Source organism: Diabrotica undecimpunctata, chromosome 2, assembly GCF_040954645.1.
Source record: "Diabrotica undecimpunctata isolate CICGRU chromosome 2, icDiaUnde3, whole genome shotgun sequence".
In the NCBI taxonomy this organism is placed as follows: Eukaryota; Metazoa; Arthropoda; class Insecta; order Coleoptera; family Chrysomelidae; genus Diabrotica; species Diabrotica undecimpunctata.
This window is the reverse complement of record NC_092804.1, coordinates 119,600,881-119,628,394: the sequence shown is the minus strand read 5'-3', so window position 1 is coordinate 119,628,394 and position 27,514 is coordinate 119,600,881. Positions and strand designations below refer to the sequence as shown.

General features: G+C 36.3%; 1 protein-coding gene across 1 annotated transcript in view; it reads left to right on the top strand.

The window, feature by feature from the left end:
- Positions 1-5,400: 5,400 nt before the first annotated feature.
- Positions 5,401-27,514, top strand: part of LOC140433426 (serpin B11-like) — a 43,529-nt gene continuing 21,415 nt past the window's right edge. The window contains exon 1 of the mRNA XM_072521436.1: positions 5,401-5,610. Within this exon, the coding sequence (XP_072377537.1) occupies positions 5,488-5,610 (123 nt within the window). The 5' untranslated portion in view covers positions 5,401-5,487. The remainder of the gene's footprint in view (positions 5,611-27,514) is intronic.

The following is a 27,514-nucleotide window of genomic DNA, read 5'->3' as shown; positions in this document are numbered from 1 at the left end:
GTTAAATCAACTATTACAGCAGACACATTGTGGCAAACTTAATAAGCTTGAAATCAAAAATTTCTTTAGAATCGCCGGGGGACTAAATTGTTCAAGCAGTTTGTTTAGTAATCTCAGGAAAACCTGCGGGTATCTTGGTGCGGCTAGTCTTACTGTCTTCAGCATGACTCCATCTATGCTAGTTACTTGTCGGATCATTATCCGTCCAACAGCCTCGCCGAGTTCCAACTCAGTAAAAGGTTCCGCATCTACGAAACCAATAACCCTTTCACGCCTATCCTCCACCTGGGCAAAGAGTTTCCGTATTACACGGAGTTTCTCCTCCTGAGGCAGGAGGTAGGGTTTTTTTCCCTTCAATTTGGTACAGACCATCTTGAAGCCTGCCCCCAGATATATTTTTCGAGATCATGAAGCAGGTTACTCCACCTTTCTTTCTTAGATCTTTTTATCTCATTCCTGTATTCATTCTGCATTCGATTTAATTCATTTATTCTCTCTTCCAAATCTCCTGCTTGTACTCTTTTTAACCTCTTACACACCCTTCTTATTCTCATGCAATTTGTCCTCAGATTTTCAAGCTGCTCGTTCCACCAGTATGGTTGTTTTCTTTCATACCTCCCATTTGATCTTACACAAGCCAACTTCTGTGCATCACTCAGACCCTCAATTAACTCACGTACATCCTCACATCCCGGACTAATTAAGCCAAAAGCATCTACAAAAGTCTCATTTAAACATCCCTTTAGATTGATATCCCTATTTTTACGGTTCTGTCCTTTGCGAGCTGTTTCAAAACTCACATACTTGTGTAAGCTGAGAGATTTTTCTTCCAAAACAGTCCAGCTTACGACCCTATTTAGAAATGTCGTTAAAGCCAGTGTGATGTCCAGAAAGGATTGACTATTACCTTTCACGAATGTAGGTGCCTTAACGTCATTTAACATGGTAAGTTACATAGCGTGGATCCGTTCTGATAGATATTTCCCTCTCCCATCTTGCACTCGTGGGTTCCCTGGACGATCCTTCGCATTCAGGTCACCAGCTATGACGACCGGTACAGTCTGCATCCTGGCCTCTTGCATAATTGAGTCAATGGGTAAATGGACTCTTCATATACTCGAAACGGGATTTTTGGTGAAACATAGCAATTATACAATACCAGGTTTCCGACATACACCTTAACATAGCCATTCTTAACGGAGTGTCTGGTAATGTCAGATCCTAGATTCACCACGTATACGGCCACCTCAGATTTCTTATCTTTAATGATCCCCTGTCGAGAGACCAACTTTAGGTTGGGCTCCTGAAATAGGATCATGTCATAACGTTCCCTTCGTGCAAGTGCTTCTGCAACGTCGTGAGTAGCCCTCGACCTTCCCACATTTATTTGTAGAAACTTCGTAATAAATGGTTCTAATCTCTTTAACTTACTTACCCGTACGCTGTCTAGTTCCTGGTCCTAAGTGCTTTCACCCACTCATTCCTTCTTCCTTCTGATAGGGTCTATCTTGAGCTTCCGTTTTTCCAGGATGAGTTTTTTATTCTCCGGACATCGTAAGCTGTCGGCTTTGTGTCGGATTTTTTACAAGTGAGGTAAAAAGCCTCCTGATTAGTGCATTCTCGTGCCTGGTGACCCTCTTTGCCATATCTGTAGCAGCAGCCCGCTCTGTTTTCTCTCCTGCAATCGATTTTAATATGCCCGAACTGCTGGCATCTAAAGAACCGTTGGATATGCAGTCTCTCTCGTATCTTGCACGAGTTCCAGCCGATGGGTATGTGTTGTTTTTCCAGTGCTTTCTTGGCTGCCTTCCGCGTCAGTCCGACCGTGACGTTTGTGTTTCCGTCTCTATTTTCCCTTATAAAGACGAGTTCGATGTCATTAGGCCCCTGCTGCCGGTATATCACCGGACCTGCCTCAGAATTTCTTCCTTTGTGACATCTCCGTCTATGTCAAATATGTCCACCTGAACCTGATAACCCCGGACGTCCTCTATCGTGTTTTCCTCCTTACGGGCTACAATAGCCTTCTTCAATCGCTCGGCCTGTTCTTTCCCTGCTACTTTAAGGATGAGCTCTCCCCTCCTTGTCTTTTTAGCGCTTTGGTCACTAATCCCCTCCTTATTCGTGTCTACACTACCATTTATTTGTTTCAGCAACTCGGCGTAAAATTTTCCGCCGCCCTTCACGATCACCTTCTGCGTCCTCGCCCTATTTTCTTCTTGTTCATACTCCTCCAGCACGAAGTGGAGGTCCATACCTTTAAAGGTGACTTCAAGGAGCTTCCTGAGGTTCGTACCTCTGTAGCCGCCCACTACTGTTAGGGATGCCTCTCTGGTCCCTACAATCTCTATGTCTTTTCTCAATTTAGACACAATTGCCAGTAGTCCCTTGTCCCCGTCCATTTCTGTCTTTCCTTTTACCATACGGACTACAAAAATGGTCTGACGGTTTTCTCGGTTCTCCTCCTCCTGGCCCTTCCTTGTAATTGTGGTTATAGTTGGAAGTATTTCACTTGTCCTGATCTATATGTACCTTCAGTGCATATTCCCAGTTCTGGTTTTTTCTTTATCAGGTCGTAGAAACTTTGCCCCTCACCGAAAAGTCCAGGTTCCATATCCACTACCAAGTCGCCTGCTGCTTTATTCCATCTTCCCGGTTTGGTAACCGTATAGTGACCTTCCCATTCAATTTCTAGAATTTCTTCTATTTTTTCAAAGCCTCTTTCCCCTGAGTTCAAGACCTTTGTGATCATTTCTATCTCTCTTTCCCTAATTTTTTCGGAGGAGAACTCTTTAAAGTCCACCTGTGTGAACACGCTTGCAGTCTCCTTCATCGTAACCTCATCACCGGTTTTTTAACTAGCTTTTTCCTTTCTCGACGCTACCGAGCGCGACTTGTTTGAAAGGGCCTTCCATGTCTTCAGTGATTCCCTTGTTTTTTTTATTTCATTTTTAATCACAACCTTTGTGTTTGTATGGTCGGACATTAGTTTATTTTCAACTTAAAACTTTAATATATATGAGATCTTAACCTGAAATTTTCATATATTCTTACTCTGACAGTTTTGCTATATAAATTACAGAAGCTCTGAACATAAAAACAAATCTTTCTCATCGAAAAGCAGCAACAATAAAATGGCTTAACTAAAGACGCCATAGCGATATCTGATAATAACTCACGAATGTATAAATCCGAAGATTTCTATTTTATCATCATCATCATCATCATGCAACCTCTTCTGTCCACTGCTGGACATAGGTCTCTCCCATTTTTCGCCACTCTTCACGGTTCTGTGCTTCTTGTTGCCATTTCTTGGATATTCGTCCAATGTCTTCTCGCGTTTGTCTTCTCTTGGGCGCCAAATCTTAAAATCTTTTCAATCGCCCAAAATTTCTATTTACGAAAATCAAAATCCAGATTTTTGCTTTATATAATATATATATATATATATATATATATATATATATATATATATATATATATATATATATATATATATATATTATTTTAAATTTTATATATAAACAAAGATTTGTTTTCACGTTTAGAGCTTCTGTAACAGTCGCTCTAATGAGTCCTGTTAGGATGAAATACGTTTAAGCGTATATACAGAGACACTTTACGTCAAATCAAATCTTAACCGTCTTTTTTTAATTTCGATATAGTCGGATTTTTCAGTAGCTCTGAAAACTTTTACCTATACTAAAAACCATGCTCTGGGATTTAAAAAAATTCTTCAAATCTTTAGAATATTCAGTAAGTTCCGTTGTCAAAAGATATCGATATATCTTAGCAGTTCATTCATTTTTTAAGCAAATCAACTTCAATTTTATCTTTTTTTTTCGAATTAATTTCATAAAAATATTGAACTCTACTATACAGTTTTCTTTCAATTGAATCAAATGCTTTTTCTATGTCTATAAAACTTATGTATACTTCTTTAATTATCTTTAAGGTTTCTTTATTACCTGTTTCGTAGTGAATATATGGTCTTGTGTGCTATGTCCTTTTCCAAATCCATTTTGCACGTACTCTAGTGTATATTCTATTTTTATCCTGATTTTTCTTTCTATTACTATTTTGTATAGTTTTGCTGTTACACATGATAGGGATATGCCTATATACTTAACAAACTCTTGTGTTTCCCTTCTTGTGAACTAATACAATTATTGCACTTTGCATAACCTTCTTTTTCATTTGTAACGAGCTATTTAACATTTATTCTCTGTATTTTGTATCTTTCATATTTTTGTTGCGTGTTCTCTTCTTCCATAATTTCCTGTTCTCTTTTATTTCGATTTTTACCTCCTTATTATATCATAGTGTTTGTTTCTCCTGGCTATTATTTTTTGTGGTCACACATAGTAGTTTTGCTGTATTTATCATATTATTGTTAAATTTTCCCCATTCTACTTCTAATATTTCTGTCATTTTTCATTCTTTGGCCGTTTTTTTCTCTAACTTATCCTTATGTCTGATTTTCGTTAATAAAAACAAAATTTCTTAAATTTATTAATGTTTGTAGTTTGAGAACGATTTCCAAAGTGTAAATTGAAACGTCAATAAACTTACCTTAATCTTTAATTGTGGCTTATTCCCATTTAAATAGAAATTACTGATTTTCGTTGTTTCTTTACTTAGTTTATGTATTTTATTTAATATTTCCTTGTATTTCTTATTTTTGTCTTTTGTGCTTTTTATTTCTAATCCTTTGCTGTCAAATGTAGTTTCCAGTAAAAGGGGGCCACTGCCTATTTTATAGCTTCTTCTAACCCTTACATCTCTTATCCCGCTCTTCTTAGTTTTTTGCACATTATAGTCAATAATTGATTATTCGTTTCTAGATATGACTTCTCTTGGAATCGTAAGTATCTTTTTATGTTGGAAATGCGTAATCATGATCATGATGTTATTGTAAAAAATAATTCAACTAACAGTTTTCCAATATCGTTGATTTTGTCCTCTCTGTATTATCCTTAACATCGTTCTAAATTTCTCCTTTTTCCCCTCTAGCATTCATTTCTCCTGTCATTACTATTTTCGCTGTGCAATCATTATTACTTCTTGCAGTTTGTCGCATAACTCATTATTTTCATTTTTTGTAGAATCTTTGACAGCTTATAATGAGGTTTGTAATTGCTTCCCTTAAGCCCATCTCTATATGAACAAGTATACGCTCATTAAAGTCTATCCAATTACTTATTTTATTGATGATGATGTTGATGATGAACTTGATTATGATTTTTTTAAAATATAACAATTGAACGGTGCTTCAACAAATTTTATCAAAAAAAGCATAAATAAAATGTTTTAACAGTGTTAAAATTGTATGCTTTAAAATGTTGCGTATTCCTCTGATAACGAATGTATGATATAAAAGTTATATCATAGCGATATTGACAAGAAACCGATTTCTCAATAGAACTTATACCGCCAGCGGTGTACAAACCATACCGTGTGATCATCTGTGAACACCAAATTGGAAAGATGCGTTACGATGTAATAATTGTTTTAGTATATGCATCAATTTTTGGATGTAATGCTTACGAATATGATCAATTGGATAGCGTTGTTAAGGCCCATAATGAATTTACAATAGATGCATATCAGGTAAAATAGTATTTTATTTATAAAAATACAATTTAATATCAATAGATATTTTGAATTTAAATAATATTTAATTTTTATATACCTTATATTTTGTGGAAATTGACAATAGTTTAATAAAGATTATTGTATGACATTTAGACTACCTGAATGTTCATCTGAATTTACAAATAAATTACATTTTTTATTTACAAAGATAGGCGCATCAACCTCTCAAGTCATTAGCGACATATATACATATCATCATCATTATCATCATAACCGTTCAATTCTGTCAAATTATAACAATACCAGAGGCATATACCAATCCTGTTTTAAGGCGGATTACTCATCTTTACTTTATTTATTATAAATCACTTCCTGTCTTTGCAACTTTGGTTATTTGTTTAAACTCTTTTTCATTTCTGAATTTTGTCTTCCAGTCTGTTACGTTCATTGTATTTATTCTTTTTTTATCTAGTCCCATCATCTCTTTCTAAGTCTTTCTCTATTTCTTGGCCCCAATGGAATCCACCTTATAACTTTTTTATCATTTCTGTTGGTGTTCTCCTCATTATGTACCACACCCATTTTAGTCGCCTCGCTTTTATTTGTTTTACTATGATTAGTAACTATGATTACTACACCTTTGATTTCTTGTTCTATTTTCTTATTCGATCTTATACTTATTTTTTCTTCATTAGTTATCTTTGGTCCAAGGATTGATCTTATTAGTTTTCTTTCCAATATTTTGAAGTCGTTTACGTCCTTTCTTTGTTAATGTCATTGTTTAGATTTCGTAAGTAATTATTGGTGTGATCAATGTACTCTACAGTCTGATATTTGTCTGTCGGCTAATATTTTGGATTTGTTTCTTCCGCAAGCTTTTGAATTCTCTCCTTTATTCTATCCACTTCCATATCTTATTGCTACTCCTAGGTAGTTTAAGTTGGTTACTTCTTCCAATTTTGGTGAATTTTGGTTATTATTGGAGCCCTTGGTTCCTCTTCCCTGTCCCATTTAATAATGCATTTAATTTTGTCTTCATTAATCACTAATGCCATTCTTTGTACTTCTCTATCCAGTCCTTATTAGGTCTTAATTTTTTTCTGCTACTGGTGTTAGATCATCTGCCCATAGAATTTAAATTTCATTTAGTATTATATTTTTTTCATTCAATTTTACTAGTGTGATCACTTATTCTAAAATGAGAAAAAAGAGGCTGGGAGACATAAAATCACCCTGTTTCACCCCGTTAACAATGTCGAATTTTTCTGACGCTGATCCATGAAGTTGGATTCCTGCTTTGGAGTTTCTTATACATTTTTTTTGTAGTTCTATTAGTTTAGTGTATATTCCTATTGCTTTGAATGTCACTTTTATTTTTGGTCTATCTGCCCTGTCAAATACATTATTAAAGTCGATAAAAATCATGTGAAGATACCTTTTGTATTCTCTGGATTTCTCAAATATTTGTTCTAATCTATGGATGGCGTTTATTGTTGATTGTCCTGGGCAAAATCCGTTCTGGTAATTGCCTAATTTTTCTTCTTTGATTGTGCTTTTAATTTCTGGTTTATTAAAGTAGCGACAATTTTGTAAGTTGCATTAAGAAGCTTTCTTGCTCTGTAATTAGAGAATTCCTCCTTATCTACTTTTTTGTGGATTGGTGTAATTATTCCAGTTGTCCTCTCTACATGCATTTTATTTCTTTTATATATTAGCTTTACCGGCTCCTAAATTTGTGTATGTAGGAGCTTACCGCCATATTTGATTAGTTTTGCCACTATTTTGTCCTCTACTGTTGCTTTGACATTTATTTTCTTTATTAATATTTATTATATATTTGTCCCATTTATTTTCTTTGTTATTATAGCTTCTCTACAGCATTCTATTATTACCTCGTTCTCCCACTGTACTTTCTCCGCATCACTTCCTTTAAATATCTTCTCTACATTGTTTGTTCAAAGTTGAGCAGAAATATAAGTTTCAAATCTTTCACATCTTTGTGGGGCCATGTTTAATTCTTTCCCCGTTATCTCTTATACCCCTTACTACAGATGTCGGCTTGTGATTGAATGATTTTACCTTTTTATACAATTATTTTAATTTGGAGTACATCTGCCTTGCTAAATTTCTTCTAGGTGTAAGTTTAACCACTTGTTTTTTTTTCTCTTGTAGACGGAGTTTGCATGATTTCTTGCTATTTTGTATATTTTTCGGTCGTTGGCGCCTTCCTACTCCTGACAATACCATGCTTTGATATTTATTTATTGTTTATGTTTCTTAGAATCTCTTCTGTAATATATGTTATCAGTTCTTTTAGTTGTGTTGTGAATTTATTAAAAGGTTCAATATTTATAACACTTACGGATTTAATTTATTTCTTTATTTATATTAACTTATCTGACAATAATTTATTATATCCGTACGTACAAATTCGCGAGCGCGGGTCTTGAGTATTAACTGCCCTCCATATAAAAATGTTGTATTTATATACGAAATCCTGATATACTAGAACAGCATCGAAAGATCGAGAAGCTTGGCCGGCTCATTCACCATAATTTTGGTTCTAGACTTCCACCGAAATTTCTACAATAAAACAGAATAATTAGTCATAAAAGTTAGGCCAGTATATTTATCGTAACATTGCCCCCCTCTTAAAAGATGGTTCCTCCTGGAACCTTGTCGGGACTGGAACCGGAACTGTATGCTGGTATCGGCAACTGGACCCTCTTTTACAACTTCCAGTTGTATAAAAATGACAAGGGACGGTTTTCTCTCCGCACCAGTAACTATGCGGATTGCAACAGACTAACACCTGGACTTCGGTGTCTTTAAAGATCTCCTCCACCATATTTCGGATAACCCTCCAATCTAATTGGCGGCACTCCAACTTTGGCATGGCTAACTTTTGCACGTCGGACTCTAGTACGTGCTCTCTCAATTGAAGTAAGGCTTCCCATACATCTCGGTAGGTAGGTTGGTCACGGGCAGTGTCTTTTGTTACCAGGTAGAAAAGGTAACGTGATGCATCTTGGAGTTTCAAGGTTTTACCGGGAGCTGGCACCTGGCATTGAAGTTCTGCAACTCGACCAAACTTCCTTCGAAAGACGGATGCCAACCCTGGTGCGTCTTTGATACTGGCCGGGATGGTAAGGGCCAGCGAGTAGTCATCGGGGAGCGCGAGTAGATCTTGCTTTTCTTCAGTGGTAACACCATGTCTTGCTTTACCGGTACCTCCATAGGCACCCATGAATTCCTCAAACGTGAGGTCAAACACATCTTGGACTTGGTTTACTTCCACTTCTTCATCTACGTCGTGGTCACCTTCGAAAGATGCCAACCGGTTATGGTGTACTATCATCGGCTTTCCCCTCGGAATCTTGCTTATTCGGTAGATGACATCGTTGATCTTCTCCATGATGAGGTATGGACCTTCCCAAAACTGCTGCAGTTTGGGAGAACAACCTATTCGCTTCTTGGGATTATACAGCCATACTTTGTCGTTCTTCTTAAAGCAACCCTTTTCGGCTTGTGTATCGTACCGTTTCTTCATTCGGTCGCTAGCGATCTGAAGGTGGGAACGGACCAACTCATGTACATCGTCCATTCTTCTTCGTAATTCGATCACATAATCTTCACCTGCTACATCTTCTCCAGGTCGACACCCAAATTCTAGATCACAAGGTAGTCGCATTTCGCGTCCGAATAGGACTTTGGCTGGTGTCTGGCCTGTTGATTCGTTAACAGCAGATCTGTAGGCCATTGTGAAGAACGGAAGGTATTGGTCCCAGTCTCGCTGATGATCGGACACCATCTTTGTCAAATACTTGCCAACTGTCCTATTCATTCGTTCTACCATACCATCCGATTGCGGATGATACGCGGTAGTTCTTGTTTTCTTCATGCCTAGTCTATCACATATTCCTTGGAATAGATCACTTTCGAAGTTCCTGCCTTGATCACTATGGATCTCCAAAGGCACTCCAAATCGGCTGATATATTCTTGGATCAACTTATCTGCAACGGTGGCGGCCTTCTGGTCTGGAAGTGCGTAAATCTCGACCCACTTAGTGAAGTAATCCATTACTACCAACATGTACTTGCCCCCATTTTCACTTTCTGGAAATGGCCCTGCAATGTCCAAAGCTATTCTTTCAAACGGGCTTCCAACATTATATTGTCTCATAGGAGCTCTCCTTTTCCGGTGAGGCCCGTTACTCGTAGCACAAATAGTACATTTCTTACACCAGTCTTTTACGTCGTCGGAACTGTTCATCCAATAAAACCGTTCCCGAATTCGCTGAAGGGTTTTCCTTACACCAAAATGCCCTCCCGATGGACTGTCGTGTAACTGACGAAGTACTTCGGCTATTCTGCTCTTTGGGATCACCAACTGTCTTCTCTTCTCTGAACCGTCATCATTTTCCAGGACTCGTTTAAGCAAGCCATCTTCGATGATAAATGAGTCCCACTGGGCCCAATACGTCTTAACTACTGAGCATAGGTTTGATATTTCCTGCCAAGGTGGTCGACGGTTTTCCTCTTTCCATTTTCGGATTTTCTGTATAACTGGATCTCTCTCTTGTTCTTCCCTTATCTTAGTAGGCGTCCAGTCGTCGTTGACAATCGTCGTTCTTAGCACTGCTGCTTCCTTGGATTCCGTTTTGTTGCAGTGGGGACACTCTGCTGGGCATGGCCTTCTGGAAAGAGAATCAGCGTTTCTGTGGCTAACTCCGGCTCGGTGCTCAATCTTAAAATCGTATTCTTGGAGTCGTTCGATCCACCTGGCTATCTGACCCTCTGGATTCTTAAACTGCATCAACCACTTAAGGGCGGCATGGTCGGTTCGGATTAGAAACTTTCTGCCATAGAGGTATTGATAGAAGTGCTCTACTGATTTCACTACTGCCAGAAGTTCTCTTCTCGTGACGCAATAATTCCGTTCTGGTTTTGAAAGAACTTTACTAAAATATCCGAGGACTCGTTCCTGTCCTCCTTGAATCTGAGACAGCACTCCTCCAATTCCCACATTACTTGCATCCGTATCTAAGATGAACTCTCCTTCTGGCAGTGGATACCCCAAAATTGGTGCTGTTATTAAATGCTTTTTCAACGTTTCAAAGGCATTTTGGCAGTCTATATCCCAGCGGTATTCTCTTGCTTCCTCTGTAAGTCGCGTTAATGGCTTAGCGATATCTGCAAACTTCTTAATAAACCTCCGGTAGTAAGTACATAGTCCAAGAAAACTTCTCACTTGATGTTTGTCAGTTGGTTTTGGCCATTCCTTAATGGAATCGATTTTTCCCTTATCCACGGCCACTCCTTCTTTACTGACTATATGACCCAGATAATTGACTTTACCTTGAAATAGCTGGCACTTCTTGGGGTTTAGCATCAATTGGGCAGCTTTAAGTCGATTAAAAACGTTTTCTAAATTCCTCAAATGATCTTCGAATGTCTCCCCCAAGACGATTATGTCATCTAAATAAACCAGGCATGTTTTCCAAGATAACCCTCTCAACACATTTTCCATAAGCCTCTCAAATGTCGCAGGAGCATTACAAAGTCCAAATGGCATAACGTTGAATTGCCACAATCCAGATCCTGTGGTGAAGGCTGTCTTTTCTTTATCGACTGGGTCCATTTCTACCTGCCAGTATCCAGACTTCAAATCTAAAGTAGAAAACAATTTACTTCCAGCCAATGTGTCCAATGTGTCATCGATCCGAGGCAGAGGATAACTATCTTTCTTGGTAACGTTGTTCAGCAAACGGTAATCCACACAGAACCTCGTCGTTCCGTCTTTCTTCTTAACCAGGACCACCGGAGAGACCCATGGACTCGTAGAAGGTTCTATCACCCCGTCTTTCTTCATTTCCTGAACAATCGTTTCAGCTTCCTCTCTCTTCGCCTGTGGTAATCGTCGAGCTGTTTGACGAATTGGCTTAGCATTACCAGTATCAATTTTATGCTTAACAACGGTAGTTCTTCCCGTCTTTCCTCCTTTCGGTACGAAAATATCACGATACTGCCGCAGAAATTCCCTTAATTTTCTTTTCTCCATCTGATTTAGAGACTGTCCTGCAACTGCAACCATTTGGTCGAATTTGTCGTTGGAATTATCAGATGTTGTCGCCTGACGGATTATGGATGTCACAGGTACACAAGTTCCTACTTTTGTCTCTTTCTTTATGGTCACTGGGTAGTCGTTGACATTGATAAGTCTCACAGGAATTTCTTTAGCCGAAGTCACCAATTCCTTTCCAATTATGATTCCACGGCCAACCTCATCGTCGTGGTTCCAAGGCTCCATCATAACAGGTCTCCCTTCGTCTACAATTCCCTGTAGTCGCGCTACTATGATTGTTTCGCTTCTCGCAGGCACGACTGTATCTTCTGTAATGGCTGCTTGCACAGTGTTGTCATTATGTGGATGGAGAAATACCTCCTCGTTGCCAACTTTGATTACCTTATTCTTAAAATCCAATTGGAATCCATGCATATTCATTACGTCCATTCCTAATATAACATCCTCTTCGATGTCAGCAACTATAACAGTATGGACAAACTTTTCTGCCCCAATTCCCAATTGTACCTGGATTTCTCCATGAATGTTGGCATTTTCACCTGTAGCGGTCCGAAGTCGTAACCTCGTTGGTAACAGTTTCTTTCGGCTGTTTATAACTGTCGGGCGTATAATGGTTCTGGTCGCTCCGGTATCCACCAACAACGTATGTCTTTTACCATTTATTTCTCCATCTACATATACACTATCTTCACGACATTTCAAAGAAGCTATTAGTATGAGAGGGTCTTTGGAAAAGTTCCGGGTCGAAGCTGCTCCCCTAAAGCCGACTCGTTCTGGTTTTTCCGATGGTGAGTTTCTTGATTTTATGGTCTTCGTTTTCTTGCATGTCATGCTTTTTATCAAATTAAAGAGCTGGTCAAGTTTATCTTCATCTCCTTCCTCTTTTACAGTCCTAACTTTACTGTACCCGCCAGAGGCCTGCGTAGCTGACTCGTATTCGAGGGCGGCGGATAAGACATCAACCAGCGTCTTGTGACGAGCTAATCGTAGTGTTCTCTGCATTTCATGATCACGAAGACCATCAATAAACGTTTGAACGGCCAATTTTTCCATCATGTCTTCGGGAGCTGTTGGATAAGCATATCGTACTAATCTGGCAATATCTACCTCATATTCTTGAAGAGCCTCCTCTTTCTTCTGTCTACGATTTTTAAGCTGTGACTGATATACATGCTCCAAATGTTCGTGGCCATATCGCATATTTAACCTCTTCTTCAGTTGTTCGAGATCATCGGTCTCCTCTACGGCTATGGTCTGAAGCACATCTAAGGCATCTCCTCGAAGAGCGATAGTCAGGTTTACAGCCTTTTCTTTTTCAGACCATCCATTTGCTCTTGCGGCTGATTCGAACTGTTTCATGTAGTTGTTCCATGATGATTTTCCGTCGAAAGTTGGGACTTTAACATGAATAGAACCTCCACTTCCTTCAAATTTCGGCCGTGTCTCCAACTTAAATTTCGTCTCGTCTTCTTTTATCTCCACTGTAATCGGATTGTTACCTCTCTCTGCTGTCCCTGTTTCTTCCATCTTCCTTTCCATCTCTTTAATCTTTTCTTCGAAGGCCAACTTATCGGCAGCAACTTGGTTTTTTAACGAAGATATTCTATCGTCCAGGGCAGACATCTCAGAAGTGACTTTAGAGATTTCTGAAGAGATGTTAGCAGAAACTTTGCTTTCCAGGGAAGAAATCTCGTTAGAAACTTTGCTTTCTAAAGAAGCGATGTCGCCGGAAACTTTCGAAATATCGCCAGAAACTTTGTTCTCTAATGATGCGATATCACCGGAAACTTTGGCTACATCAGAAGAAACTTTCGAAATATCGTCAGAAACTTTGTTCTCCAATTTCGAAATCGACGAGATGACAGCATCTTCAAATATATAAGTCTCTGGATCTAGACCTTCTTCTAGCAAAGCGTTCTTTAGTCGTTGGACTAACTCAGCCTTTTTTCCGGTAGAAGCTAATTCTCTGTCTTCGAGATGTCTTCTTAAATTCGTCACTGTGAGCTCATAAATCGTAGCCATTTTCACAATTTATTTTACGTATTCACTTGTATTATTATTATAAGTCTAATTTATGTTCGATCTCACTTCTGACACCATTTGTTGTGAATTTATTAAAAGGTTCAATATTTATAACACTTACGGATTTAATTTATTTCTTTATTTATATTAACTTATCTGACAATAATTTATTATATCCGTACGTACAAATTCGCGAGCGCGGGTCTTGAGTATTAACTGCCCTCCATATAAAAATGTTGTATTTATATACGAAATCCTGATATACTAGAACAGCATCGAAAGATCGAGAAGCTTGGCCGGCTCATTCACCATAATTTTGGTTCTAGACTTCCACCGAAATTTCTACAATAAAACAGAATAATTAGTCATAAAAGTTAGGCCAGTATATTTATCGTAACAGTTGTGTTGTTGTGAAATTTAGAAATTTTGCCACAAATAAATAATGATCCGTGTCCGTATTAGCGCCTCTGTAGGTTCTGTCATCGGTTGTATTTAGGCCTCTCTTACTCATGGTGTCGTCTACTTCGTTCCTCTAGGATCTTCGGGGTCGTCCCCTTTTTCTTCTCCCTATGGGGCTCCATTCGGTTATTCTCTTTATCCATCTGCTGTCGCTAGTTCTTCTTACATGTCCATAACACTTTAGCCTTTTATGTTTTATATATGTTAGTAAGTCTGTTTCTATTAATGTTCTTTGCTTTATTTCGTCATAACGTCTTCCATCCATTCTTGTTACTCTGCAGCATCTTCGCAGGCATTCATTCTTTGTTGCTACTATCTTGCTGCTGTTATTCTTGTTTACAATCTAATTTTTAGCCTCATATGTCATATTACTTTGCACTAATGTTTTATACGAATATCTGTATACGCTAAGATTTGCAGAAGATCAAGTAGTGATTGCACTAGACCAAGACGACCTCAGTTAGATTATGAAGAAACTACAAGAAGAATATACCAAAACAGAGTACCTATCTACAAGTGAAGAAGATATAAAAGATCTATAGATTAACGACAACGTAACAATCAAAGGAAAGGATAAATTCAAATACTAGGGGTTTATAATCACTAAAAAGGCAACAACAGATTAAGAAATTAAGCACAGATTACAAACAAACAAGAACAGCAATCCGACATGTTAACTCAGTATTGTATGATAGACACCTAAATATGAAGACAAAAACACAGCTTTATAAAACATTAGGTTTCAGTTCCGTTAGTGGATAAAATGTGGTCAATTTGGTTTTTCATTATTTCAGCTGGGCATCTCCATGTGTATTTGTGTTTTCTGTAATATTCAAATTTTGTTGTTAAGAAATTCATATTCAGTATTTCTGTTACTTAACGAATTCGGTGACCATTATCACTAGTATTTTTATGTATTGTTCCTCTGCCACTGTCTACGATGTCTTTTAAATAAATATCTTTTCCTATCTGAGCGTTTAGATCTTCCATGATAATTATTTTGTCCTTCTTTGGTATTTTCACATATATCCTTTCTAGGTCATCATAGCAGACTGCCTTTTCCTCATCAAGTGCAGGTGCAGTAGGTGCATACATATTTACAACTGTGATATTGTTTTTTATTTTTTTATTTTTAGCGTGGCCCTTATTTCAGTTATTGGTTGAAATTCTGTAAAACTACATAACAGTTCTTGTTCTTTTGACCTATTTAAATAGAAGCCAACTGTATTTCTTGTGCTGCTGTAAGATCTCTATTATCTTTGATTCTCTCTCTTGCTACTTCTTCCTGTTTTTCGAATTTTAGTAACGTTTTACCATTCCATGTGGCTATTTTTGTTTGCTTATTTTTTGGCTTTTTTTATTTTTCTTGCTATATGTTTCTTTATGTAATACTGTGTTGTATGTTTTTGATTCTTTGTTAATATTACATGTAAGCCCTTTTCATTTGCTGCGTCGCCATTATTTGTATCCTGCCCTTACCCCTGACTAACTTGTTTTGACTATTCTCTCCCACATTCTATTCCATCTTCATAGTTTCTCATTTATGGTGACCTTACTATAACCAATGTTTCTTTTTTTTTTCACTCTTTGACTTTTGACTCAATGTTCTTTTTGACTCCTCCTTTCTTCTTTAGTCATATTATTATTGGGATACACTCCTTTATTCGCAATATTTCTTAAGGTATGTGGGACAATTTAAAATAACATGCCCAACACTGAGTAACACATTACAGTTGTCACATAAAGTAGAATTTGTGGAACCAATTATATGCCTGTGGGTAAGTCAGGTATGTCCTAAACTAAGTCGAGTTACAACGACTTGTTGAGCTATGCTGGGAATTTGACATTTTCACGGTTTTACAGATGATTTCACTTCTCAAAGTTTTAAAGTTGAATGGACCCAATGGTCTTGTCACTTTTCGACCTTTACTTTAAAAAATGATTTTAAATCATTTAGCATTTCTTCTCGCGGTTTCACTGTTTCTTACTTGTTGGTCTATGCGAGACGTTGCTCCATTTCCTTTAAGGTCATTTCATGAGGAGACCCATAGACATTGTACGCATGGTGGCTGCTTTGTATGGTAGCTACTTGCTCCTTCTTTTTTAATCAGAAGGGCAATTGGATGTGTAAATATAGTTAATGGTTCTGATGGAACTGTGGGAATCGGTAATTATAAAAGCATTGGATATACTACTGGAGTTAATATGATTGAGATATTGATAGATGGTATATAGTTCGCCAGTATGTATATAGTCTAAGGTTGGTAGTTTATACTTTTTACGTCCCTCCACATATATTTTCAGTTTTTATTAATAATTTTTATTATTTTATTTTTATATTTTAATTCTTTACTTAACGTGTGTGTATGTCTTGTCATCGTAAATTAATACGGACCTGTACAGCCCCCCCCCTAGTCTTAAGGGAGCAAGCTACGGGACGACACGCATTTTCAAGCTGAGTTTAGAGATAGTCCTGTATAAATCGGCGCTCTAAACACTCCAGTATTTTGTGTAACCTGACACGTGACCTTGTGAGAAGATCTTGTTCCCGAACCAGCCCAGTGTACTAAGGAAAAAGAAGAAGTATACATCAACATCACAGGTACCGTAATTTGATTGCATACACACATAGTATTTATATTAATTGATAAATTTACCTATAACTTATTTTCATATTAAAATTAAGCCAGCACCTAAATAAACAATTATGAGTGAGTGCTTCTCTTATAGAACTTAACTACATTCAATACTTATGTGTAATATTTGGAGTAACGACAGCTGTTCAAACTCCAGAAGTTGTTTTAGATACGTCTGTGTCTATGAGATAGAAGTTAGAAAATTTGGTAAGTTTGTTTATACAGGTATGTTTTATTAAGGAGTAGAGAGTATCGTTCTTTCTAAAAATATTAAGGGATGTGTCGGATTGCGGAATGCTTATTGTCCAAGGAGAAGGAAATCTTACGGAAATAAAATAGGTGTTCGGTATCTGAATTATTTCATAATATGATAGTTTTGCGTTAGAATACTAGATAACGAAGCCAGTAGGTACAACAGACAATGCCATTACACTTTAGGGAAAAATAATAAGCACCAACTACTATATAACCAAAACTGTGGACCCAAAATTATAACCTAAGAGTGGTACATCCCAAAATTAGCCTAAAATATACACTTGCAGTTTTTTGCTTGCCTTAGTTACATTAGTTACGTGATGTCTACTCTTAGCACTTCTCATTCGCTGCCTCTCCACGATATATTTAATCTAATCTGTTCACCTCTTCTGCAGTCTGACCACTCCTCTCATGTTTTTTTTTGGGTCGATCCCCAGTTTGTTATTCTCTACGTCCATTTTTCGCAATTATCTCGAGCAGTATGCCCGGCCCATTGGCACTTAACTTTTATTAAATTAATTAATACTAATGTATAGGAGATAATATGTCAATCCTTACAATCTTAAAATTTTTAGGCTACCGGTTTCGAGGCTTAAAATATATACTCCATTATCAGGCCACAGCACATAGGTCTTTGTTTTAACAAAAACTAAAAACTAAAAAACATCACCCAACGTAATGAACACCCAACGCAAAAAAATTAAAATCAAAATTAAAACAGTTAAGCAAAGAACTGTAACCTTAATTAAGTAAAAGCGTTGGTATTATGTATACTGTTAATTAGATGATATCTGTAAAAATTAATTTAGTGAAAGGGTTGACGTAATAATTGACATTTATGGCATTGGTTGTAACCAGTCTGATGAAAACTCTACAATATAGTCAGTTGACTGATATATGTTTTGTACCTTGAATTTGAAATTTTATGTACAAAATTAAACAAATTGTATGAAATACTAAAAAAAGACTTGCAGATACAAGAAGGTTCTTTTATTATAATTAATTTTGCAACTCACCAACACCCTCAAGGGACCTATTCCTTCAGATATGCAAAGATGTGATATTATTTTTAAATTTTATGTGACTAAGGTATATGTAATAAGGAGGTTTTGTCCAGAGAAAAGGTTCTTCTTGATTGTCTTTTTCCTAGACACAAATGGCACCTTTAACAGAGAAGCAAAATCAAAAAAATCCTTACGGGATCTCTCCATTACTTCAAATTTCGAACTTGTTGATCTAACCAGTTGGTACCAATCATGAGGAAGAAAAATTTCTATATGCGATCTTTTCTTTTTTTTCTCGATCATAGAGTTTGCTACATCTACCTTCATCAGGTACCATAAACTTATGATCCATTACTTGCACGTTTACATCTGACCTCTGTAATATTTACATATTCATGGATGAAATATGTGAATTTTTATTTTTCCCTCCACGCCTAACTTCAGGAGGCAATTCCAGAAATACTTTATATAAGCATGATCCAACCTCATTGGCCCCTCGTTTTGCAGTACATTCGTGCCATATAAAATATTTTGATTTATTACAGTGTCCATTTTTATCCAATCCATTAAAGTGAGGTTGGATGTCCATAGCTGCCGTTTGTAAAAAGTAATTGAAGACTTTAATAAAGGGAGATGGTAGACATTGCTGGAGGTCAGAAGTAAAACATTTCATTTCTTTGGTCTTTTAAGCTTAAAGCTTGTCTTGTTTTATATTCTGATATGCCTGTTTTGCAGAGATCATATGATTTTCCTTTTCTCTTGCTGGAGATTTTTTCTCTATTTCATCGCTGCGTTTCAGTAGCATAACAAACTTGTCGCATTCATGGCAAGTATCCGTTTGAGGGTTTTTAAACGACAGATTCAATTTATAAAATTCAGATCTATAATATGGATACGACACAGGGTTTTGGTATGATTCCTTGTACAGGGAATACATTGCTTCTAGGGTCAAATGTGATAGTACAAACTTTTTATTTATTTGGGCGCGTGAGTGGTGAAAACTTAAAATATGCTTACTGACCTCTTCTAATTTTTCTTCAGACCACTTGTTTGGTGGAATATTCTTTCCTTGGTCAGAATCAGTCTTTGTTTCCGCAGGTGATGCTCTTTTTTTTTAAATCGATAACTTTTATTAAATTGTCTGTTTCATTGAAAGTCAAAAGAAAGCATTTAAGGCAAACAGAAATATGGCTACCATTTATTCGTAAAAAAAATTGTATATTGCTATGTTATTCTGTATATTTCTTTTTTCATCCGATCTTTGTCGTTTATACCCGTTTCATAGCTGTGATTTTAACTAAAATTTAGTACTCGGATTCTTATTTTTTTCTAGTCCTTTCTTAATTTTTGATATTTTGCCGTTACTTTACATTTCTCAATTTTTTTTAATACTTAATTTTTATTTTAGGAACAATATTTTACTACGTTCTTTACTTAATAATAATTTTATAATAATATTATGAGAAATTTCATAAAAAATCCAAATATTATGTTATGCAGATGACGTCGTATTAATCGCCCAGACAGAAGACGAGCTCCAAAGTTTAACACACATCTTCAATATAACAGCCAAGAAATACAATATGATAATATCAGCAGAAAAAACCAAATGCATGATAATATTTAAATACCCACTACGATGTAAAATCGAAATTAATGGGAAAGTAATAAAGCAGGAAGCAAGGTTTAGATATCTGGGAATAGATATAACTAGTTAAGGAGATGTTAAAGAATAAGTACGAACAAAACTTAAAAGCAAGGGATCTCTTAATCACACAATCTGGAAGAACAAACACCTAAGACAAGACACAAAAACAAGAATCTATAAAGCAGCAATGAGACCTATATTAACATACACAGCGAAGACAAGACCTAACACATCCAAAACGAGACAACTACTAGAAACAACAGAGATGAAGATACTCCGACGAATATCAGGGAAAATCTGTTGGATAAGGAGAGAAGCAAAAACATAAGAAGAGCATGCAATACAGAAGACATAAATGGATGGGTGACAAAACGAAAACAGGAGTAGAACGAACGCATTAGTAGAATAACAGAGGATAGGATAGTACGAATAGCATGAGATAAGTCACCAAATGGACGAAGAAGTATTGGCAGACCAAGAAAAAGATGGCGCGATAATTTAAACAATTTAGAAGGTTAATATTGAAGAAGAAACACGATTTAAAGCCTACATACAAGAAGGAAGAAGAAGAACCAGAAGAAGAAATATTTTATTTCTTGATATATGTAGATTTATTCCTTGTTTTTTAATAGTTCTACATCACTTCACATTGGCGTTAATGTATCGGTTGTTTAATGTATATATTCTTTAAATTGTTTGTATTTAATAACAATTTCTCTGTTGTTTCCGTATATACTTGTTTTTATTTGAAAGCCTGAAGCAACATCCGTTGGACGTATAGTCCTACCAGAGATCCAAGAGAGTCATTAATAATATTTATTATAGATAAGTGTCTACCGCAAAGCAGCGGGGGATCGCCTCTGGACAGGATCGTACTTTTATTTTCAATTTGCATTACTTATTCGATTGTTAGGTGTGTTTAAAATCATGTGTTTATCATTGTCTACTATAGTTATAATAGTTGCAAAAATACAAAACTTTATCATTTCTAAATAGGGTACAAAAAGAACAGAAGCAAATGTATTTTAGAAAATTATTTTCAAAATTGAGGTGTGTCTAAAAGCTGGTTTTATACCATTATCAACTGAATTTAAAAATATTTACATAAATTACGTATACATAGAAAGTTTACCATTTATAAATACAATTCAAAAAGTACTTATATTAAAAAAAAAATACATGGAAAAGCCAGTTTTACTATCACTGTCGTTATCTATAATAATTGTTTCTTTGAACAACCTATCTGTATTTATATATTATCATTCCATCTTGAATTTAGGGTGTGCGAAATATCTCCTTACCAAACATCTCCTTACAAATGGTTTTAGCTCATGCCATATGTGTTCAATCGGATTGAACATGCAATGGTAAGGAGGAAGTCTTAATACTCTATGACCTATTTCTTTCGCCAAACAGTCGAAATAATATTGTTTGTTGAAGGAAGATGATTTTAAAGATTTCAGTAATTATTTTTAGAATAATTATCTTCATAATATATATCATTTTCCAGCATATATTCCTGGATTATAAGTTTGGTGTCATTAGAACATCGAACTTTATTTAGCCAACGACTGTGGTAGCTGGCACTGTCCATCACAATTACACTATTTGGTAGTATATTTGGCAATAACTTCGTTGAAAACCAGTTTTCAAATAATTCTGACGTGGTGTTATAATGATAGTCGACACGGTAGTTATTAATCTTTTTGCATGACAAGGCTAAAGCATTAGATATAAAACCATTTTTTGTTGCTGTTCCTTTATTTGATGGAGCTTTTGTTGTACAGCGACCAGAAGAATCTGCCCAACTATATTTTGGAACGTCATGGGTGTCAAACCACGTCCCATCTAGATAAACAATTTCTCTTCCACTTTTTTTGTATTTATGAATTTGAATTAAAAATTCCGTCCTTTTGTAGACGAGCAGATTCCCTAATCACTTGGCGTTTATCGATCGTTTTTATTTTAAAGACGTTTTTTAGAAGACATTGCTTTACTGGTTTTTAACGTGGGGACCATCTGTTTTTTATACATGTTATACATTTTTCTTCTAATGATCTTCACATGAATCCGGTCTAGTTTCATAAACATACTAGCGTCTTTTCGTTTTCTTTTTTTACTATCGGTTGTTTTGTTATGGACCACTATGTATTCGCTGGTCTTCGTGTTAAGGCTGCCGCTTCTTTTACTGCAATAAATTTGGAAAGTCTTAGTTCGAGGAGGGTAGCGTAAACGACAAATATCACTTTTGTTGTGTCAACTGACAAAACACTGCGCTTTATGGGTTTCTTAACACTGACGTCTATTCTTTCGGCATTATTATTATCAACAACTTCACGAGAAGTACTAGGCTCTTCCCACGGACCAAACATTTTTTATGAATATTGTTTTATACACAAATTGTCTTCATTTGTGAACAAAGTCAAACAAATAATTAACGAAATTCTCATAATATCATCTTAGTCCACCTGTTCTCCAAGTCAGAAAATATAATTACGATTTTAAATATATCGTGATTGGTGCTTTAGGTAATATCCAAAATAAAACCATTCCTCTGCTAGGACTTTACGATAGGTTTCAATCAAACCGTAGTAGAACAATTTTTCAAAAAATGTAACGGAGTTATGTGACAAATACCAATTTTTAACTGAGTTCCTATATCGACGAATATCGACGAGATAAAAATAACCATTGCGCCAAATAAGCAATCCAAGGTCATTTCTATGAGAGGCAAAACACAAAATGAAGTTCCCGTATCTGCTGAAAGAGGAAATTTAATTACTTCAGACATTTGTATGAGAGCAAGTGGTTCCTACATACCGGTGATAATGATATTTCCACGTAAGCTTGGAAATCTTCGGTTATTGGATCATACTACTCTCGGCACTTTTGCGGAATATCATGCTTTTGGGTAAATTCAAAAAGATATTTTTGTTAAACTATTTAAAAAAATTATACAAGTTGCTCATAGTGCAGCAGATAATCCTGTTTTCCTTTTACTGGACAGCCATAGAAAAATTATTTGCATCTGACAGGACTGATGATCACCTATATGGAGAAGGAGAAAAAGGACCTTCAATCCTTAAATCGGAGATAGAAGATGCCATTGCAGCACTAAAAAACAATAAGTCAGCAGGTCCGGACAATGTACCCTGCGAAATATTAAAGATCCTATAAAAATCAGACAAACGGTTCCTTGATAATCTAGTTGAACTTTTTAACAACATATATAATAGCGGTAAAATCTCGGAGAACTGGCTGCAGTCAACATTTATTACAATCCCGAAGAAACCAAATGCCCAGATCTGTGATGACTACCGGCTTATAAGCTTGATCAATCATGTCACTAAAGCGTTCACTAAGATCATTCATAGAAGAATATATGATAAATGTGAGTCAAATATTGATAGATCGCAGTTGGGCTTTCGGAAAGCACTTGGAACTAGAGAAGCAATTTTCGCTCTTCAGGTGCTTATACAGCGGTATAGAAACGTTGATAAGGACGTGTATTTGTGCTTTGTGGATTTTAGAAAAGCATTTGACAATGTCAATCATGAAAAATTAATAGATATTCTGCGAAAGACAGGTATTGACGACAAGGACATTCGAATTGTGGCAAACCTATACTGGGGTCAAACAGCAAGAGCAAAAATTAGCAACGAACTCACTGAAAGTGTGCAGATCAAAAGAGGTGTCCGTCAGGGGTGCATATTATCCCCACTCCTATTCAATATTTATTCCGAAGAAATATTTAACAAATGCATGGAAAATGCAAATGAGGGCATAAAAATAAACGGCGAGTTAACGAACAATATAAGATATGCCGACGACACGGTGATCCTTGCCAAAACCATAGACGAATTACAGCAGGTAATGGAAAGAGTTTATTCATTTAGTGAGGAATACGGCCTGAGCCTCGACTTCAAGAAGACAAAGTGGATGCTGATAAGCAGGAAGCAACAGCCTGCTCGACAGTTACGGATAAGTAACGTACTAATTGACCATGTAGAATCTTATGTGTACCTTGGCACCAACGTAAATGCAAAATGGGAACAGGCCACAGAAATTAAGGCGAGAATAGAACAAGCTAGAGCAGCGTTTAGCAATATGATAAAGCTCCTCATAAGCAGGGATTTGTCTCTTCCCCTAAAACTACGTCTAGTTAAATGCTACATTTTTAAGATCTTACTGTATGGTGTGGAGGCCTGGACGCTGACGGAGACGCTCACGAGAAAACTAGAAGCATTCGAAATGTGGGTGTACCGACGCATTCTTCGTATATCCTGGACCGAACATGTCACCAACATAGAGGTAATCCAAAGAATCGGAAAGGAGAAAGAAATCGTGAATACAATTAAACAAAGAAAGCTTAAATATCTAGGCCACATATTGAGACACGATAAGTACCGTCTACTGCAATTGATTGTCCAGGGAAAAATAGACAGTAAGCGAGGGTCAGGCAGGAGAAAACACTCCAAAATCTGAGGAAGTGGTTCGGGCTCACATCGGTCGAACTATTCAGAAGTGCCGCAAACAAGATCAGAATTGCCATGTTAATAGCCAACGTTTCCAACGGACAGGGCACTTGAAGAAGAAGAAGGACAGCCATGCAGCACATAATAAGAGCATATAACTAATAAATATGGCACGCGAACATAACGTTGTAATAAGATGATTGCCGCCTCACTGCACTCATAGAATGCAGTCACTTGATGTGTCGTTTATGGCGCCGTTGAGCACTTGCTATATTAAAAATGTAGGAACGGCGCGTTACAATTATTGAGGTATGGAAGCTTTTTGAAGATACTGTTATAAAAGCAGCAACCATGGAAACCACAATTAATGTATTAAAAAAACCGAAATATTCCCACTTGATAAGGAGTATTTTCAGATTGAATGTTGGCCCCGCTTAAAACCTCAGAAAGGCAAATTAATTGTCGAGAAGATCCACGATGAACTCGAAGGTATATCACAAGTAGAATAGTAAAGTCAGCACTCCTACAGTTTTAAACTTAAATAAATCTTCCACTGAAAATATTTTACAAGAATCACCAGTGAACACACACATCTTTAAGAATCTCATGGTTCATCTCTAGTAGTAAGTGGTAGTTTTTTGGTCTTCTTCAAAGCAATGTTTAAACTTCCAAAAAAGCAACCAAAAATCCAGCAAGTAATAAGAGAAAGGGAGGTAAAGTAGCAGTGTTAATTTTTTAAGCCTATAAATCTAAACTTTAGAATAAAAGTCCAAAGGGAAAGGGTATAAAGATGTTTAATGTGAAAGATAAAGTCAATCCCAAACAGTAACAGTTATAAAAGATAAACAGTTTCTAAAGTTAACTAGTTCTAGAAAATCTAGAGTTAAAGAAGATTCAGATAGTACAGAAGAGGATAATTTGTATGAAGCTTGCATCTCTTGCAACGATTTATTTTTTAAACTCTAAATCGAAAGAAGGTTGGATAAAGTCTTCAAATCGTAAAAAGTACCCCATAAGGCTTGCAGAAGCTACGACGAAAATGACGATTCATTTATTTGCGATTTTTGTTCCTAAGAGCATCACGAATCTTAACCTTTGCTTATCTGTATTTTTTCCGCAATGACTTTATTACACCTGTTAAAACCTAAATTTAGTTAATTAAAATTAAAACCTAGTACTTTGAAACTTTTAAACTTTATTCCTATAGATAGTAAAAAAATATTTTTTGCAAATATCGAAATTTCACATGGAACTAGAAGTTTTTTACAGTTTCTTTAGAAGTTTCTATAAAACTACAAAATGATTTCCAAAAATATTTCAAATAGGATGATTTTTGGTTATAACTTTTTTAACCCTAGTACCACAACATGGGGTAGTCTGTGACCCTGCAGTTTTATTTTTCTTAAGCACGCTTGCGCGCAGTTAAGACACTGGGCTGAAATTCCACGTAGCTTCAGGCTTCAGGCTTCAGTTCTCGTTTGTAGGTTCTGGTGTGTGTACGTATTTTTTAACCTGACTTTCGTTTTCGCGGATAATATATTTCGCGGTTTTGACCCCACGTTGTGGTTTACGTTATAACATTTTGCGGTAAGCTAAATTTATTATTTGTTGTTTTGGTTGTTTAAATAATGATTTATTATAGGAAAATGGCTGATAAAAATTTAAAACGAAGTGCATTCCACCTGCAGTATGAACGACGGCGTCCTCTTACTGAAACAAAGCTTTGGAACGGGTTATATAAAGACGAGAAAGACGATCTGGCATACGCGGAGTTCTTAGATGAAAACGATAGCGAAGACGAGGATGTCTTAATCAACGATTCTGCGTCTGATGAATGTACTATTAGAGAATTACAGGAGGGAACAGACAATAATGAAGAAGCTATGGAAACAGATGCTACAGATGAGCGTTCTGGATTTTTTGCTCGTAATGGTTTTAAGTGATACTCGCAGCCATTAATTTCGAAGAGAACGAGAACCTCGACAAAAAATTTAGTTGTACATTTACCTGGCCCAAAACAAAAATGTAAAAACACTAAAATCCCGAAAGAAATATGGCAGCTATTTTTTACTGATAAAATTTTAGAGATAATTTTCAATAGCACAAATAGAGAAATAGAAATTCAAAAATCAAAATTTACTTCGAAAAAACGATACATACAAGAAACACATAAAGCAGAACTTATGGCTTTGTTTGGGCTTTTATACTTTGCAGGACTTGCCCATTTTTCCCTCGAAGACATCTTGTCAGAAAAATTTGGCTTAGCAATATTTCGCAATACACTGACAAAAGACCGGTTTGAATTTCTTTTAAACTGCTTGCGTTTTGATGACAAAACAACTCGAGCAGAAAGAAAAACTCTAGATAAATTCGCACTAATAAGAGAAATATGGGATATATTTATAGAAAACTGCGAAAGCTTGTACACTCCTTATAAATATGTAACTATAGATGAGCAGCTATTAAACTTTAGGGGTCGCTGCCCATTTAAAATGTACTTACCTAGCAAACCAGACAAATATGGTATTAACATTATTATGATGTGCGACGCCAAAACTAATTATATGTGTTCTGCAATTCCTTATACAGGAAAACATCCAAACAGAAGGCCTAAAGATGGTTCTATTCCAACGCAATATGTTATAAAATTATAATAGAAAACAATAGAAGAAACAAATCGTAACATAACAATGGAAAACTGGTTTTCATCGATCGAGTTAGCAAAAAAACTTCTTGAAAATAAACTTACCATGGTAGGAACTCTCTGCAAAAATAAAAGAGAAAAACCGGTACAATTTCTAGATATAAAACGCAGTGAAATCCCCTTTCTAAAACTTTAACCTAAAACCTTAAACCTAAAACTTTAGTATCCCATGTTTCAGAAAAGAAAAAATGCGTTCTACCTATAAGTTTTATGCATTTTGGAGACAAAATAAATGCAGAAACAAAAAAGCCAGAAATTACAATGTTCTACAATTCGACTAAAGGTGGGCTCGATACGTTTGATCAACTCTGTCATTCGAAGACAGTTGCTCGAAAGACGAGAAGGTGGCCTTTAAGGATTCTGTAGGAAATGTTAGATGCTACATCATGTGTGTTACATCAATTTCAAACATTGCCGAATTGTAACGTCCGTTCTACTTTTCTCAAAAACTTAGCTGATTCTTTGGTGGAAGAAATTGTGAAGCAAAGAGTAGAAAATAACCGACTGCCAAGAAAGTCAATCTCTGAGACAATACCTTGGATATCCTGACGAACTACCACCCCAAGAGCAACAAAAGCGTTCACGTCGTTGTGATTTTTGTCCAAGATCTCGTGACCGTAAAGGACGTCAT